This window comes from Chiloscyllium plagiosum, unplaced genomic scaffold (genome assembly GCF_037043375.1).
Source record: "Chiloscyllium plagiosum isolate Xiang-an unplaced genomic scaffold, Cpla_swu_hap1 HiC_scaffold_29, whole genome shotgun sequence".
In the NCBI taxonomy this organism is placed as follows: Eukaryota; Metazoa; Chordata; class Chondrichthyes; order Orectolobiformes; family Hemiscylliidae; genus Chiloscyllium; species Chiloscyllium plagiosum.
In genome coordinates, this window is record NW_028270167.1 from 96,370,697 (window position 1) to 96,387,779 (window position 17,083).

The 17,083-nt window shown below is 41.5% G+C and overlaps 1 protein-coding gene across 1 annotated transcript in view; it reads left to right on the forward strand.

Annotated features, from left to right (window-relative positions):
• Positions 1–16,615, forward strand: part of LOC122546902 (uncharacterized) — a 54,681-nt gene extending 38,066 nt beyond the window's left edge. Inside the window, exons 11-15 of the mRNA XM_087976594.1 lie at positions 235–316; positions 1,664–1,764; positions 5,588–5,683; positions 14,286–14,354; positions 16,536–16,615. Of these exons, the coding sequence (XP_087832720.1) occupies positions 235–316; positions 1,664–1,764; positions 5,588–5,683; positions 14,286–14,354; positions 16,536–16,615 (428 nt within the window). The remainder of the gene's footprint in view (positions 1–234; positions 317–1,663; positions 1,765–5,587; positions 5,684–14,285; positions 14,355–16,535) is intronic.
• The last annotated feature ends 468 nt before the right edge of the window (positions 16,616–17,083 follow it).

A 17,083-nucleotide genomic window follows, 5' to 3' on the forward strand; every position in this document is an offset into this window, starting at 1 on the left:
ATGGCACATGTCTAACGTTACGCCCTTGGAATTTGACCCTATTTTTCTATGATGTCATCATGCAAAAAGGACTTGGTGATGCTTACATTTTGTCATTCTCATTTTGAGGTAGTGACTGGGATTCTTCTCTATATTGAGACTGGTAGATGTCATGCCCTCAATTGTCTGGTTCTCCTCTGTTCCGTATGTCCGAGACATACTTGCATTATTTTATTGCATTTGCAAAACTTCCAGCAAGTCATGGAGCTGTCGGTAAAACAACTCCAACGTCCTCTGAAATATCGTCTTCCAAACCCGTTTCATCTTCTGCACTACAAAGCACTGATATTCAGGTTATGCCTCAATTTAGATTTTTAAATTCTCTCTTAGTCGGGCTGGATGTTTTCTGATCGATATTTTCGTGACATTGAAAACAATAACACCTTCTGATAGGTTTGACTGTTGCTTATAAGATTTAGAAAAGGACTATGTCCTTTAGTAAGTTGCTGTGCAGTGTGGACACTGTGCAAAAGGCGTGATACACTCTGACACCATTTACTGGAACTCTTGCTCTGAATTGTGAACCGCAGCACATACCACTCAGAACAACAGGCCAAACTTAGAGTTCGTGGACTGCAATCGTGTGACGGATGTGACAGAGTGACTGAGGGAAGTGCGATGCATGGACTGAGAGAAGTGAAATGTATTGACTGACGGGCGAGTGATGTATTGATTGAGGGGAGAATGACGTATTGACTAAGAAAAGAGGTATGCATTGACCAGGTTAGTGGTGTTCAGCAGTGTGATGCTGTGACTGAGCGTAAATGGAAACAATGAATGAGGGGAGTGAGATTAAGTGACTGAGGAGTGTGAACTTGAGAAAACGCTGGTGGTGAAATGTAGTCACTGAGAGCAGTGGAAAATTGTGACAGAGGAAGCTGTCATGTCATTTGAGGTGGAGAGTGGGATGTAGTTACTGAGGTAAATCGGATTAGTGGCTCATCTGTGTAGAATATCATATCAGAAATGGGTTTTACGTTGTTATTGAGCATAATGCCATTTAGAGATTGAGGGAAGCGATATGCAGTGACTGAATGAATTGCGTGTTCGTGAGTGATGGTAGTGTGATTGAATAACTGAAGTGAACAGAAGGTGATGCATCAAGCGAATCGATTAAATTACTGCAGTGAATGTGTTGATACCGAGAGGAATGGACTTTTATGGGTTAATGCAGTGGGATGTAATAACTAAGCAGACTGAGATACAGTGACTGACACGTGTGTGGACCTTGTGACTGAGAAAAGTGTGATGAAGTGACTGAGCGAAGTGGGATGTCAAGAACTATGCTATAGATCTGAACGCACTTGCAGTTCAGAGCAGATGAGGTTTCTTTCCCTGAAAGAGATTAATTAGCCAGTGGCGTCATTTTTCCAGGAAATTAACATGGTTGCATGACCATCAATAGATTCTTCATGCCAAATATGTTATTTTGCATCGAATTAAAATTCCACAATCTGCAGATTGAAGGTTTGAAACCAGGTATCCAGAGTATCTGAATTAATAATAGTGAAAATACTACTGGGCTCTTGCCTCCATGAAATACATGGCACGCTGGGAATTATTGAGAAATATCTGAATTAAAGAGTTCCAACTTTGAATCATTCTTATACTGTATCTCCATTCTTTCAGATCAAAACACAGCTGAACATGACAACAACGTGACAAATTCAACTCAGAATCCGACGGAAAGTTCTTCATCAAACAGAGCAGTGACGGCAGAAACAGGTAACAGCCAGCGCCGAATCGCTGAAAAATATTCTTTACACAATATCAATGAATAAAAGCAGTGTGATGTGCCAGAGCGCAGGTGGTTTAGGTGGGACAGAAGTGGTGGAAGGAAGGGAATGGGATTTGCATTTTTGTATAAGGCGAGTATCATTGCAGTAATCAGAGATGAAATAACTGAGGGATCACACAGTGAGGCTTTGTGGGTGGAGTAGAGAAATAAGAAGGGGATGGTGACATTACTGGGGTTGTATTTTAGGCCCCCAAATAGTCAATGGGAATTAGAGGAACAAATATGCCGCGATATTGGGGAGACTTGCAGAAGCAATTGGATTGCTGTAGTCGGAGATTTTGATTTTTCTGACATACACTGGGAATCCCATAGTGTTTAGTGTTTGATGGGGTGGAATTTGTTAAGTGCGTTCAGAAAACATTTCAAAATCTGAATATAGAGTTCCGACTCGACAAGGGACAAATCTTGACCGACTCTTGGGAAATAAGGCAGGACAGCGTAACTAAAGTGATAGAGGTGGAACCCTTTGGGATCAGTAACTATCATTCTATTGACCTTAAAACTGCTTCTTAAGAAGGACGAAACTGGTCCCCAGAATCAAGTTCTAAATTGGGGGAAGGCGAATTTTGATGGAATTGAACAGGATTTTCAGGAGTTTATTTGCAGGGAACGGCAAGTGGAAGTCCATTAAAAGCCAGCTAGTTAGAGTCTATATGTTTCTTTGAAAGTGAAGGGCAAGATTGGCAGGAATAGGCAACCCTGGAATTCGAGATACATTGAGACGTTGACCAGAAAAAAAGGAGACATGGCTCAGTTACAGGCAGCTGGGATCAAGGGAATTCCTAGAAGGATATAGGGAAAACAGGAGTTTACTGAGGAGAGAAATCATGAGGGCGAAAAGGGGCACGAAATAGCCAAGAGGATTATGGAGAATCCAAAGAGGTTCCTTAGGTGTATTAAAGGAAAAAGAATAACTAGAGAAAGAATATGACTCCTCAAGGAGCGGACATGTTTGTTTGGAAGTGCCAGAGACGGGCAAGGGCCTCAATGAATACTTCTCTATTTTTACTGTGGAGAAAGAGTTTGGAACTGGGCGAAATTTGCGGTCATGTCTTGGGGACATTCCTTCTCAGCGCAGCGGTGATATTGTATTCACTGTAATGTGTGAAGGTGGATAAGTCTTCTGGTCCTGACAAAATATATGCAAGAAGACTTTAGGAGACCAGAGAAGAAATTGCGAAGGACCCAGCTGATACCTTTTGCATCATCATTAGCCACGGGTGAGGTCCCGGAAGACTGGAAGGTAAAGAATGTCGTACTCTGTTTCCATAAGGACTGCAAAGAAAAATCTGGGAAATATAGACCAATAATGCTAACATCTGGAGTCGATAGGTTCCTTCAGAAAATTCTGGGAGATAATGTATACGTGAATTTGGAAAGGCAGGGCTTGATTAGGAGTAGTCAGCATTGTTTTGTGTGTGGGAGATCATGCCTCACAAATTTGTTAGAGTCCTTTGATGAATTGACCAGGAGGATTGACGATAGCAAGACAGTTGAATTCGTCTATATTGATTTCAGTCAGGTCTTTCATAAGGTCCCACTTGCTCGGCTGCTCTGGAAAGTTAGATTGCATGGAACCTCGAAGAATCTGGCAATTTGATGCACACTTGTCTTCATGATAGGAAGCAGACCATAATAGTGGAAGGATGCTGTTCGGACTGGAGACCTGTGAATCGCGGAAGGCCTCGGGGTCGGTGCTGGGCCCAATCCTGATTGTTATCTATATTAATGATTTGGATGAGAATGTACAAATCATGATTAGCAAGTTTCCAGATGACACTAAAAGAGTCAGTGAGGATGTTTGGCAGCAGAACCTTGAACATCCGCGGAAGTGGGCTCAGAAATGGAAAATGGAGTTAAATATAGAGAAGTGTGTGGTGTTGCATTTTGGAAAATCAAATCAATGTTGGATTTTCACGGTGAATGGTAGGGCCTTAAGGAGTGCAGTGAAACAGAGGGACCTTGGGGTTCAAATGCACAATTCTCTGAAAGTGTAGTCACAGGTAGACAGGGCGTTAAACAATGCTTTGGGCACGTTGGTGTTCATCCGTCAGGGTATTGAGTATAGACGTTGGAAGCTATGTTGCAGTTGCACGGGACGTTTTCGAGTCTGCACTTTTGGGCTTGTGTTCAGTATTGAGCCAAAGTCCACTGTGAGATTCTATTCCAAATCTGCTGCATTTTATGCACCAGGTTGGGGCATCTCTATGATTTATATCTCTCTGAAAATGCCTCAAATTTCCTTGATACATTCCCTCTCAGTCGAAGTACACGTTAATTCTGCGATTGACACTGTCATGAAGGTCAAAGCAATCACACTTTCGGTTAGATCCACAAGTAGATGCAGGATTGAATTCAGGGCACTGAGTGTAAGATGCACGTCCGAAAGGTAGTGTGATTTTTTTTAATGAAAGTTTGAGTCAAAGTTACTTTGAAAGGTACAATGAAGTCACTGAAACGAATGTATTGCATCGACTGCTGAGAATATGTTCTAATGATTATTGGGAATAGAATTTTTTTTGGTGTGACTTGTGCAGTTTGACTGTTTGAAGTGGAATGCAATTGTAGATGTCGCTAATTAGAGTGACTTGAACAGAATCCTATTCCTTTGATGTTCTTATCATGTAGTCTGAATGGGTGATGCTTGCATTTTGTTAGCCTGTGATATATTGACAGGGAAAAGACCAATTGTTCAGGTTTGGTCTTTACATTGGGTCAGACAGCTGTGATGTCTTGACCGCTAATTTGTTGTGTTTCTCTCTCATGTGACTCCTAAATGTATCAGCATTCTTTTCCTGCAGTGACAAGACTTTCACTGCTCTGGAAACTGTAGGTATAAAAACTCCAAAGTCCACTGAGAAATCGTCTTCCAAATCCATTCCATATTTGTAACATATAGCCCACCATTCTGATCACATCTCTCCAATTACACAGCATGCAGTGACCCAGTTAGTGGTGTTCAGTAGTCTGATGTTGTGACTGAGCAGAGTTGAAAACAATGAATGAGGGGAGGGTGATTGAGTGACTGAGGAGAGAGAGGTGGATTAACTGATGCTGTTGAAATATCGTGACGGACAGCAGTTGACTATTGTGACAGTGGAAGCTGTTATGTCCTTTGAGAAGGAGAGTGGGAGCCGTGACTGAGGTAAATTAGATTAGTTGTTCCTGTGTCTGGAATGTCATGTCTGAAATTAGTTTTACGATGTGATTGAGGGTAGTGCCATTTAGACATTGGGGGAAGCGTTATGCAGTTACTGAAGGATGGAAAATGCTGTGACTGAGGGAATTGCGTGTTTGTGAGTAATGGTAGTGTGATTAAATAACTGAGGCGAGTGGAAGGTGGTGTGTCAATTGAATGGATCAAATGATTGCAGCGAATCTGTCGGTTCAGAGGGGGAATAGAATTTCGTGAGCTAATGCAGTGGGATGTAATGACTAAGCAGACTGCGATTCAGTGACTGTCACGTGTGGGACGCTGTGACTGAGGTAAGTGTGATAGAGTGACTGAGCGAAGTGGGATGTCAGTAACGTTCCTGTAGATCTGATTATTTTTCATCGATTTAAAATTCCACCATCTGCAGTGTGAAGATTGAAAACAGATCTCCAAAGCATTCACAGATTCTCTGGATTAATAACTCAGTGAAAATACTATTGCATTCTTGCCTCCATGTGATACATGGCATGCTGGGAATCATTGAAAAATGTCTGAATTAAAGAGTTCCGTCTTTGAATCATTCTCCATTCCTTCAGATCCAAACACTGCTGAACATGGGGACGACACGACATATTCAACTCAGAAGCCGATGGAAGGTTCATCATCAAACAGAGCAGTGACGGCAGAAACAGGTAACAGCCAGAGCTGAATCGCTGAAATGTATTCTTTATGCCATAGCAATTAACACAAGCAGCGTATTGTGACAGGGTACAGGTGGTTTGGGTGGAACAGAAGTGGTGGAAAGAAGGGAATGGGATTTGCATTTTTGTTAAGGCAAGTATCACAGCAGTAATCAGAGATGAAATACCTGAAGGATCACCCAGTGAGGCTTTGTGGGTGAAGCTAAGAAGTAAGAAGGAGATAGTGACATTACTGGAGTTGAAATGTGTGCCCCGAAATAGCCAACGGGCAATAGAGGAACAAATATGCATGGACACTGGGTAAACTTGCAGGAGCAATTGGATTGTTATAGTAGGAGATTTTAAGTTTTACGACATAGACTGGGACTGCCATAGCGTTTAGTGCTTAGCTGTGGCGGAATATGTTAAGTGCTGAATCAGGTGGAGAAACTGCATGATTTATATCTTTCTGATAATGCCTCAAATTTCCTTGATATATTCCCTCTCAGTCGAAAGTACACATTAACTCTCTAATTGACACTCTCATGAAGTTAAAAGCAATCTCACTTTCAGTTAGATCCACAAATAGATGCAGGATTGAATTCAGGGCACTGACTGTAAGATGCATGCCCGAAAGGGAGTGTGATTTTTTTTTGAATGAATGTGTGAGGTAAAGTTACTAGGAAGGGTGCAATGAAGTCACTGAAATGAATATGTTGCCCAACTGCCAGAAGGAAAATCCAATGACTATTGCGAGTAGAATTTCATTTTGGTGTGACTTGTGAAATTTGACTCTTTGAAATGGGATGCAATTGCAGATGTCATGAATTAGAGTGCCTTAAAACAGAATCCTATTCCTTTTGATGTTCTTATTATGCAGCAGGACTGGGTGATGCTTGCACTTTGTCAGCCAAAATGAAATATATTGACAGGGAGAAAACATTTTTTTCAGGATTGGTCTTTTTTTGAAATGGACAGCTGTGACGTCTTGAGCACTAAATTAATATGTTCGTTTTTCATGTGACTCCTAGATATATTTGCATTTCTTTCTTGCAGTGAGAAGACTTCCAACAACTCTGGGATCTGAAGGTATAAAATCCCCAAAGTTCACTGAGAAATCGTCTTCCAAATTCATTCCATCTTTTGTAACACATAATCCACCACTCTGATCACATCTCTCCGATTATACTTTAAAATTAATTGCTTAATTGCCTCTTAGTTGGAATAACACTATACATCTCCGATTGATACTTTCATGACGTTAAAAATGCAAACACTACTTCAGATACATTCCACAAATATCTGTAACATTACGTCAAACACTGTCTCTTTTCCTCACGAACATTTCAGTACGGAGTAAGTGCGGGGTATTGTGACTTTTTTCAATGACTTCTGTGGATTGTGATTTCTGGGAGATGCGTAATTAAGGCTTCACAGGGAACGGAATGAAAGGATTCACTGGAATCATCGGCTATGAATATTGTATGTTGATTACTGTGACTTGTCCGCGTTGATTGTTTGAAATAGAAGTTAATGGCACATGTCTAACGTTACGAGCCTTGGAATTTGAACGTATTGTTTGGATGTTGTCATCATGCAGATAGGACTGGGTGATGCTTGCATTTTTTTGTTCTAATTTTGATGAAGTGCCTGGAATTAGGCCAGGTATCCAGGACACTTCTCTATATTCAGACTGATGCTGCCAGGGTTGGAGGATTTGATCTATAGGGAGAGGCTGAACAGGCTGGGGCTGTTTTTCCTGGAGCGTCGGAGGCTGAGGGGTGACCTTTATAGAGGTTTACAAAATTATGAGGGACATGTATAGGATAAATAGACAAATACTTTTTCCTGCGGTCGTGGAGTCCTGAACTGGAGGGCATAGGTTTAGTGTGAAAGGGGAAAAGATATAAAAGAGACCTACGGGGTAACCTTTTCATTCAGAGGGTGGTGCGTGTATGGAATAAGCTGCCAGAGGAATTGGTGGAGGCTGGTACAACTGTAACATTAAAGAGGCATTTGGATGGGTATATGAATAGGAAGGGTTTGGAGGGATATGGGCCGGGTGCTGGCAGGTGCGACCAGATTGGGTTGGGACATCTTGTCAGTATGGACGGGTTGGACCGAAGGGTCTGTTTCCATGCTGTACATCTCTATGACTCTATGGTAGATATGATATCATGCCCACCATTATGTGGTGCTCCTCTTTTCTGTAACTCCCAGAGATTCTTGCATTCTTTTATTGTAGTTCCAAATTTCCAACAAGTTATGGAACTGCATGTAAAATAATTCCATCATCCTCTGAAAGATTGTCATCCAAACCGTTGCATCTTCTGCACAAGGGAGTACTGATATTCGGATTATACCCCAAATTTGATTTTTAAATCCTCTCTTAGTCGGACTGGATGTTTTCCAATGGGTATTTTTGTGACATTGAAAGCAATATCACCAATAGGTCTGACAGTTGGCTGTAATGTTGTGCCAAGGACTCTGTCTGTCCTTCAGTAGGTCGGTATGCAGTGTGGAAAAGGTGTGATGTACTCTGATACAATGTATTAGAACAAGAGCTCTGAATTGTGAACCACGGCACATATCACTCAGAAGAACAGGTCAGACTGAGAGTTCAAGAACTGCAAACTTGTGACTTCCGTGACGGAAGTGAAATGTATTGACTGAGGGGAGAGTGAGTATTAACTAAGAAGAGAGGTATGCAGTGACTAAGGGAGTGATGTTCAGTAGTGTGAATGAGTGTAGTTGGAAACAATAAATGAGGGGAGAGAGCGATGGATTAACTGATGGTGGTGAAATGTAGTGACTGAGAGCCCTGGAATATTGTGACAGAGGAAGTTGTCATGTCATTTGAGGTGGATATTGGGATTAATGACTGAGGTGTGTAGGATTAGTGGCTCCTGTGTGTAAGATATCATGTCTGAAATTAGTTTTGTGGCGTGATTAAGGGTAGTGCCATTTAGAAATTGAAGGAAGTGATTGCAGTGACTGAGGGATGAAGGATGCAGTGACAGAGGGAATTGCGTGTTCTTGAATGATGGTAGTGCGATTGAATAACTGTGATGAACAGAAGATGTATCAAGCAAACTGATTAAATTACTGTGGTGAATCGATAGGTACTGAGGGGAATACAATTCATGAGTTAAGGAAGTGGGATGTACTAACTGAGCAGACTGCGCTACAGTGTCTGAGACGTGTGGGACATTTTGACTGAGATGTGTAATAGAGTGACTGAGCGAAGTGGGATGTTGTGACAGACGTGAATGGGATTTGGTAGCTGGGACAATGTGATTTAGTGACTGAGGCGATATGGATGTAGAGACTGAGATGTGTAAAACGTAGGGATGAGGTGCAGTGGATCGGAGTGACTCAGTGTGAATTGAGACATTGTGACTGAAGCATGTAGTGGCTGCAGGCAGTGGGAACATATTAAATGAGATCCCCACTATGCTTTGACTGAGTGAAGGTGATGGCTTTGGTGAGCCTTGTAGTTTCTTGGGAAACTGTGTTCCTGTTCTTTCAGAAGGCCATATTTGTAATTAGGGCAGCGTGAGTTTTTCACTTTCTCAATCTTGTCTGTGACGTAGTGACAGCGATCAGGCCGATTATTCACAATTGTTCATGTTGAGAACGACCTTCGTGATTTCCCACACTCCTTTATGTTGTGTTTCCCCTTGGTATTTCTTCTAGCCATGTGTTTTCATTCCTTCATTTCACTTTCAAATGTTTCAACAACTCGGGGATCTAAAATTCTAAAAATTCCAAAGACCACTCAGAAATGTTATTTCAAATCTTCTTCTACAACAGATATTACGACACCATTGTTATCTCTCAGATTATTCCCCAACATTGATTCTTAAGAAAGGGAAGAGAAGTACGGCACAGGAACAGGCCCTTCAGCCTTCCAATCCTTTGCCAATCATCATGTCCTCTCTGAACTAAAAAAACAAATCGTCATCCCTTATTTGGTCCGTATTTCTCTATTTCCTCCAGTTCCTATAACCATCCAAATGCCTCTGAAATGTCGCCCATGTGACTGCTTCAGTAACCTTTTCTGGCAGTGCATAGCCATCTCCTACTCCTCTCTGCATCAAAAACTCCTTCGTACATCTCACCATCTCACATTGAGCCTGTGCCCCCCGCCCTTGTAAATGAAACAAAGAATAAAGAACATTTGCAGCCCAGGAACAGGCCCTTCGGCCCTCCAAGCCTGAGCCGATCCAAATGTACTGTCTAAACCTGTCGGTCAATTCCTAAGCATCTGTATCCCTCTGCTCCCCACCTACTCATGCATCTGTCCAGGCACATTTTAAATGAATCTACCGTACCTGCCTCTACCACCTATGCTGGCAACGCGTTCCAAACACCCACCACCCTCTGTGTGAAGTACTTACCGCGTGTATCCCCCTTAAACTTTCCACATGTCACCTTGAAAGCGTGACCTCTCGTTATGGAATCCTTCATCCTGGGAAAAAGCTTGTCTCTATCAACTTTTTCGATACCCTTCATGATTTTCTTGACCTCAATCAGGTTCCCCATAATCTCCTTTTTTTCTCATGAAAATAAACCTAACCTACTCAACCTCTCTTCATAGCTAGCTCCTTCCATACCAGGCAACATCCTCGTAAACCTTCTCTGCACCCTCTCCAAATCGTCCACATCCTTTTTGTAATGGTGGCGACCAGAACTGTAACACAGTATTCCAAATACAGCTGAACGAACGTGCTGTACAATTTTAACATGACTCTGAGGAGAGGAGCATGAATCTTGAGATTAGAGATAGAAGTTTGATTAGTCTGGATCACGTTGACATAAGTCGGAAAGAGATGTTGGGTAGGCTAGAGGCTAGTTGAGCTCTTATACTCAACACCCCGCCCAATGAAGGAAAGCATACTATATGCCTTCTTGACCACTCTGTCCACCTGTGCAGCAACATTCAGGGTACAATGGACCTGCACTCCCAGATCTCTCTGCCCATCAACTTTTTCCAAGGCTCTTCCATTCATCATATTATTCGCTCTGGAATTAGTCTTGCCTAAATGCATCACCTCACATTTGTCTGGATTGAAATTCATCTGCCATTTTTCGGCCCAACTCTCCAGTCTATCTATATCCTCCTGTATTTTTTCACAGTCCCTTATGCTTTCTGCTACTCCACCAATCTTCGTGTCATCTGCAAACTTGCTGATAATACCAACGGTGCCCTCTTCCGGATCATCTATGTATATCACAAAAAACAGTGGCTCCAACACTGACCCTGTGGAACAACACTGATGATCTTCCTCCATTTCAAGAAACTCCCTCTAGCTACTACACTCTGTCTCCTGTTTCTCAACGAGTTCTTTATCCTCCTAGCTGGAACACCCTGCACACCATGTGATTTCACTTTCTCCATTAGTCTACCATGGGGAACCTTATCAAACGCCATACTAAAATCCATGTATATGACATCAACAGCCCTTCCTTCATCTATCAATTTGGTCACTTCCTCAAAGAACTCTATTAAGTTGGTAAGGCACGTCCTCCCCCGCACAAAACCATGTTACCTGTCACTAATAAGCCCGTTCTTTTCTAAATATAAACAGATCCAATCCCTCAGTACCCTCTCCAGCAACTTTCCCACCACCGAAATTAGGCTTACTGGTCTGTAGCTATATATTCCTACTACCCTACTTGTACAGGGGGAGAACACGCGCAACCTTCCAGTCCTCCAGCACCTCACCTGTATTCAAGGATGCCACAAATATATCTGTCAGGGCCCCAGGTATTTCCTCTCTCGCCTCTCCTCAGCAACCTGGGATAGAGCCCATCTGGTCCTGCTAATTTGTCCACATTAATAACCTCTATCCTACCCAACATCTCTTTCCTACTTATGTCAACGTGATCCTGACTAATCAAACTTCTACCTCTAATCTCAAGATTCATGCTCCTCTCCTCAGTGAACACTGATGCAAAGTAATCATTCAGAATCTGACCTATTCTCTCAGGTTCGACACACAGCCTTCCTTCACTATTCTTTAGTGGACCAATCCTTTCTCTAGTTACACACTTGCTTCTTATATAACAATAAGATGCTTGGGATTCGCCTTAAATTTGTATTTCATGACCGTTTTTAGAGCGCTTGATTCATCGTTTAAGACCAGTCTTACTCTTCCTATATTCCTGCAGCGCCTGTTCTGTTCTTAGCTGCCCAGATCTTAGAGATGCTTCCCTTTTCCTTTTGGCTGGTCGTACAATTTTTCTGTCATCTACGGTTCATGAATCTTGCCCTTCCTATCCTTCAACGGGATATGCCTTTCTGACACTATCTTTAACCTAGCTTTGAAAGCCTCCCACATATCAAATGTGGACTGCCCTGCAAATAACTGTGTTCAAACCACATTTCAGAGCTCCGGCCTAATTTTGATATAACTCGTCTTGGCCCAGTTTAGTACTCTTCCCTTAGGACAACTCTCATCTTTATCTACAAGTATTCTAATACTTACAGAATTGTGGTCACTGTTCCCAAAGTAATCCCCCATTGAAACTTCTACCACCTGTCTTGGCTCGTTCCGCAGTACCAGGTCCAATATGGCCCTCATCGGGCTATTGACATACTGCTCTAAAAACTCTCCTACACCCTTCCTACAAATTCTACCCCATCCAGACCTCTGACACTAAGTGTATCCCAGTCAATGTTCAGAAAATTAAAATCTCCCATCACCACTAAACTAATGCCTCTACATCTTTCCATAATCTGTTTACTATTTGTTCTTCTATCTCACGCTCACTGTTGGGAGGGCTGTAATATAGGCCGAACAATGTAATTGCACACTTCTTACTTCTCAGTTCCACCCATAATGCTTCGCTACCCACTATCTCCATCGTGTCCTCCTTTAGCACAGCCGTGATATCATACCTGACCAGCAATGCAACTCCACCGGCCCCTTTTATTTCCCTCCCTGTCCTGTATGAAGCGTCTATAACGTGGAACATTTAGTTACCAATCATCATGCCCTTCCTTCAAACAAGTCTCTGTGATTGCAATAACGTCATACTTCCAGGCACCAATCCAAGCCCTAAGTTCATCTGCCTTATACACTAGACTTCTTGCATGAAAGTAGATGCATTTCAGGCCACCAGTTCCCTTGAGCGTATCCATTCCCTGGCTACTCTTCCCTTTATTAATGCTATCTTCATGATTCTTACAGTCTCGAGTTTCCACCTCGCTGCCTACTTGTTTTCTCTTCTGGTTCCCAGGCCCCTGCCACATTTGTTTAAAACCTCCACAACAGCAGTAGCACAAACTCCTCCAAGGCATTGGTTCCGGACTGGTTCAGATGTCCGTCCACTTTATAATAGTCCCACATTCCCCAGAACCGGTCCCAATGTCCAACAAATCTGAAGCCCTTCAAAGTGGGGAAAAAAACCCTGACTAGTAAATACTCTTTGAATCGAAATTACCTGTTCTTAGTACTGTATAGCAGTCTATCTCGGATATTCACCAGAATTCCATTTAAACTACTCCTCTGATTTAAGTTTTCATGTGATTAAGAGATGAGAAGTGTCACGATAAATCCTCAAAAACTTGTGTGATTGAGACTATGACTCAGTGCAGATTTCACTAAGAGGTCAAAGAGGGTTAGACACTAACAACCTTTACTTGACCTGGTTTTGTGATTCGTATATCATAGGAACAGACCAGTCAGTTGAAATTTAAAACCTGCAAGGGCTTCCTGTTATTCTCCTTCTTCTAGCCCTTATCTTCTGCTCTTTCTCACTCAGGTCCTTAACCGGATTATGCATTGTATCAATTATTTCAGATAATTCATAGCTTTAAAGGAGATTCCATGCTCTGTGTCATGTTTTTATTTTATATATGTTGTCAAAATTATACTGATAACGTCAATCTACGTTCTCTCCTCTCTCTCGCCTCTTCTTCACCCACTCCATACTGTTCATGTCCTTCTTTGACTCCATTACACTGACACTTGTTCCTGATTACATGATCGTTTAACGACCTGTTGAATGCTTCAACTGAGCCGAAAGCCTTCACTCTTCTCGACGGTGCATCCCAAGTTCTAACTCCTCCTTTTGTACTTTCTTTGAACTTTTGAAACCATGTTTAAAACAGTGTCCGCTGGTTTTACAGCCAGTTATCAGAAGTAAGAGATTCACTCCATCTACTTCAACCAAATTATGATGTAAAAATCTTTACTCATCCTCTTTTGCAGCTTGTCCTGTTCAATGAAGTACATGGAAGGCTCCATTTTTACAGTCGTTGCCAGTTGTTTGATTTGAAGTCACATCCACAGTGATGTAATTGGATCATTTGAACTTGTTGCCTTGTGTCATAACCATCTTGTTTTTTATGGTGTAGATCTCGTTCCTGTATGCGTTTAGGAAACATGATAAACATAACTTTACATTGCTCTGTGCAAAGCTCTAACCCTCTGTTCCATCATATCTAATTCTCCAACACCCTGTTCCAACATGTCATTTTCCTACTCTGTCGGTATTTCTATTCTCTGTCCGTATTCAAAGCTTTACACGCATCATAATCTCGACAGCTCTCCTTACATTAGTTATTTCCTCAATCCACATCTCACATGTTTGACTTTCCTTCCAGAATTGACAAGCCCTGCAACAGAAGCAACTACTGAGTGTAAACGAGCAGATGATGAACATTTAACACCAGGTATCCAAAAGCTTCTGAGAGGAGAAATTCAACTTAATTGTTTCAGGCATTAACTTTAGAAAAACTCCGTCTCTCACATAATCATTGGTGCTTCGTGATTGAAACTCTTCTTGCGCCTGCGAAACACATGTCCACTCCAAGGAGGTACACTTAGGTCTCCGAATATAAGATATAGTTGAAGAATTTCTGCAGCACAGCCTTTCGTCCTGTATTGTCTGCACAATTTCTTCGAAAAAACAAATCAATCCAAGACTTCTCGTAAATGTTCTACCTGCCACACTGAATATTTTTATGGATACCTAACAGTCCCCAACAGTGCAAGAAATATGCTCTTGAATCGCTATATTATCCAATGCCATCGATCCCCAACCTACCCTCTTGAATTGCTTTTCGTTCTTTTCCAGTAACTACACGTTTTCAATTTGAGACTGTTGTGGCATGAGATGGAAAAGTGCTCCTGTCCATTCCCCGGATCAATACTGTCGACATCCATAATGACTTTGAAAGTGTCTTGATCTTCACCTCTCCAAAAAGAACAGTCCTAAATTAACAAAGTTATCTATGTTATTGAAGTCCAATGGCAGCAGATCCATTCTTGCAACTCTTTCCCTGTTCCTATCTAATGTCACGGTCTCACTCTGGATGTCCATCACCCACAATTGGATGCAATCATCCACTGAAGGCTGAAAGCATGTCTTACACAGTTTCATCACAACTTCTTTGATCTTCTGCTCTATGCCACCATAGATCAAGTCAAGATAGAATCATAGAACCCCTACAGTGCAGAAACAGGCCAGTTGGCACAACAATTCCACACCAACCCTCTGATGGGTATCACACCCATATTCTATTGTTCACATTTCCCCTGAATAATGCACCTAACCTACAAGTTCTTGAACAAAATGGGTAATTACCAAGGCCAGTTCAGTTAACCAGTACATCTTTGGACTGTGGGAGGAAACGTGACAGGTACAGAGGAAACGCACACAGACAGGGGGTGATTATGCAAATCGCACACAGACAGTCGCCTGAAGCTGGAATTGAACCTGGCACTCTGGCATTATACAGTAGTAGTGCTAACCATTGAACCATTGTGCCATGCAACTAAGCACCTGTGCCAAACAAAGTATGCGAATTGCTCCAGGCATACTTTAGATTTGTGAACTTGCACACATTATTCTCTGTACTTCTGATACTTTTAAAAATGTTTGTGGAGCCTTACGTTGAGAATATTTCTTAGCTATTACACATATTCGGGGCCTTGACGTGTTGAAGCTGAGTCCATATCCTCTCAACATTTAAGTAATGCTGGATTGGTCAGAGGAAGATTGTGAACATATCAATGCCCATGTTCAAGTGATGTACATTGGGAGGAACAAACTGGACTCTCCTGAGAAGCAAACCGACTATCAACCTATGGAAGGTTGAATGTGAATGCAGAATATAGGGTCAAAGGCAGGATGATTTGCAGTGTGGAGAAACAGAGGGATCTGGGGATCCATGTGCATAGGTCCTCAAAGTTGCCACCCAAGATGATAGAGTTCGGAAGAAGGCATATGGTGTGCTGGCTTTCGTTCGGAGGGAAATTGTCTTTAAGAGCTGCGAAGAGAGATTTAACAGTTTAGCCATCTACTCTCTGGATGAACAAGGTATGCGTAGAGATGATAGTACTTCATGTACAAAGAGAAGCCATAGATTTTTGATGGGAGCGGTGAAGTTAAAATAAAACCATGAGCAGCAGTGGCTTCTCTCAAAGCAACAAATGAACGGCGAGAAATGCAAACGTCCGATAGTTATGTTCAATCGTGATTACTGAGATCAATTTGGAGGCGGGTCCAAGTCTTTTCATTTTCGATTTTATTTTTCGATTTTGAAATGTCTTACAAATGCTGCAAAAGGATATTTCAGGGCGCTTTTCAATTGTTCTCTGAATTTTGACTGTGTTACAGCTTAACGAGCTATGTTTTTGCAGCAACTCATGATTGGTAACATCAAACCCATTTCTAACACAAAGAAATGCAACTTTATCGAATAATATTGCTTTCATTTCCTGATATTATGAAATATAATCTCTGACCATAACAGAATGAAATTTCACTAATAACAAATAGCAAAATGATCAATTCCTTAGGTTCTTCATTTCTGAGTCATTTCTATTCTCCCCACTGTAATTTCTTGCAGGATCTACTGGTCACCAAGATGTGTCTGACAGTGAAAACATTTTCCAACAGAATCAGGATAAATCGAGCACACTGTGTTAGAATATGATGTATGAATTCAATTGTTCTTCAGATCACAGATACCTAAATAAGAAATTACATTTTATAAAACCATGGGTTGTTCGTCAAATAATACATATCTCGTTACAAGAAATACCAGAAATTATTCTTCAAAAGACTCAGAACAGTTACTGCCCCCAGAATCAAAATCGTCAACAGGTAACTTTGAGCAAGTAAAACAAAGAGAAAAGTTATGTATGAATGATTGTGGCATTTTCTGTTTAATTCCAATCATCAACACGCACAGCTCTTTACTAACAATATCAAAATTCTTGAGTACTTGTGAGACTTGAAACATTAATTAATATTTTATTACAGTATGGTACTGATGGATTGTTTTTATTTGGTCATGCAATGTAAACTCATGAATACATATTAGAAATTGCAAATGTGTTTCAAGTGGAATAACCTAAGATTATAATCGTTTTAATGGATCAGAAAACAAAACAC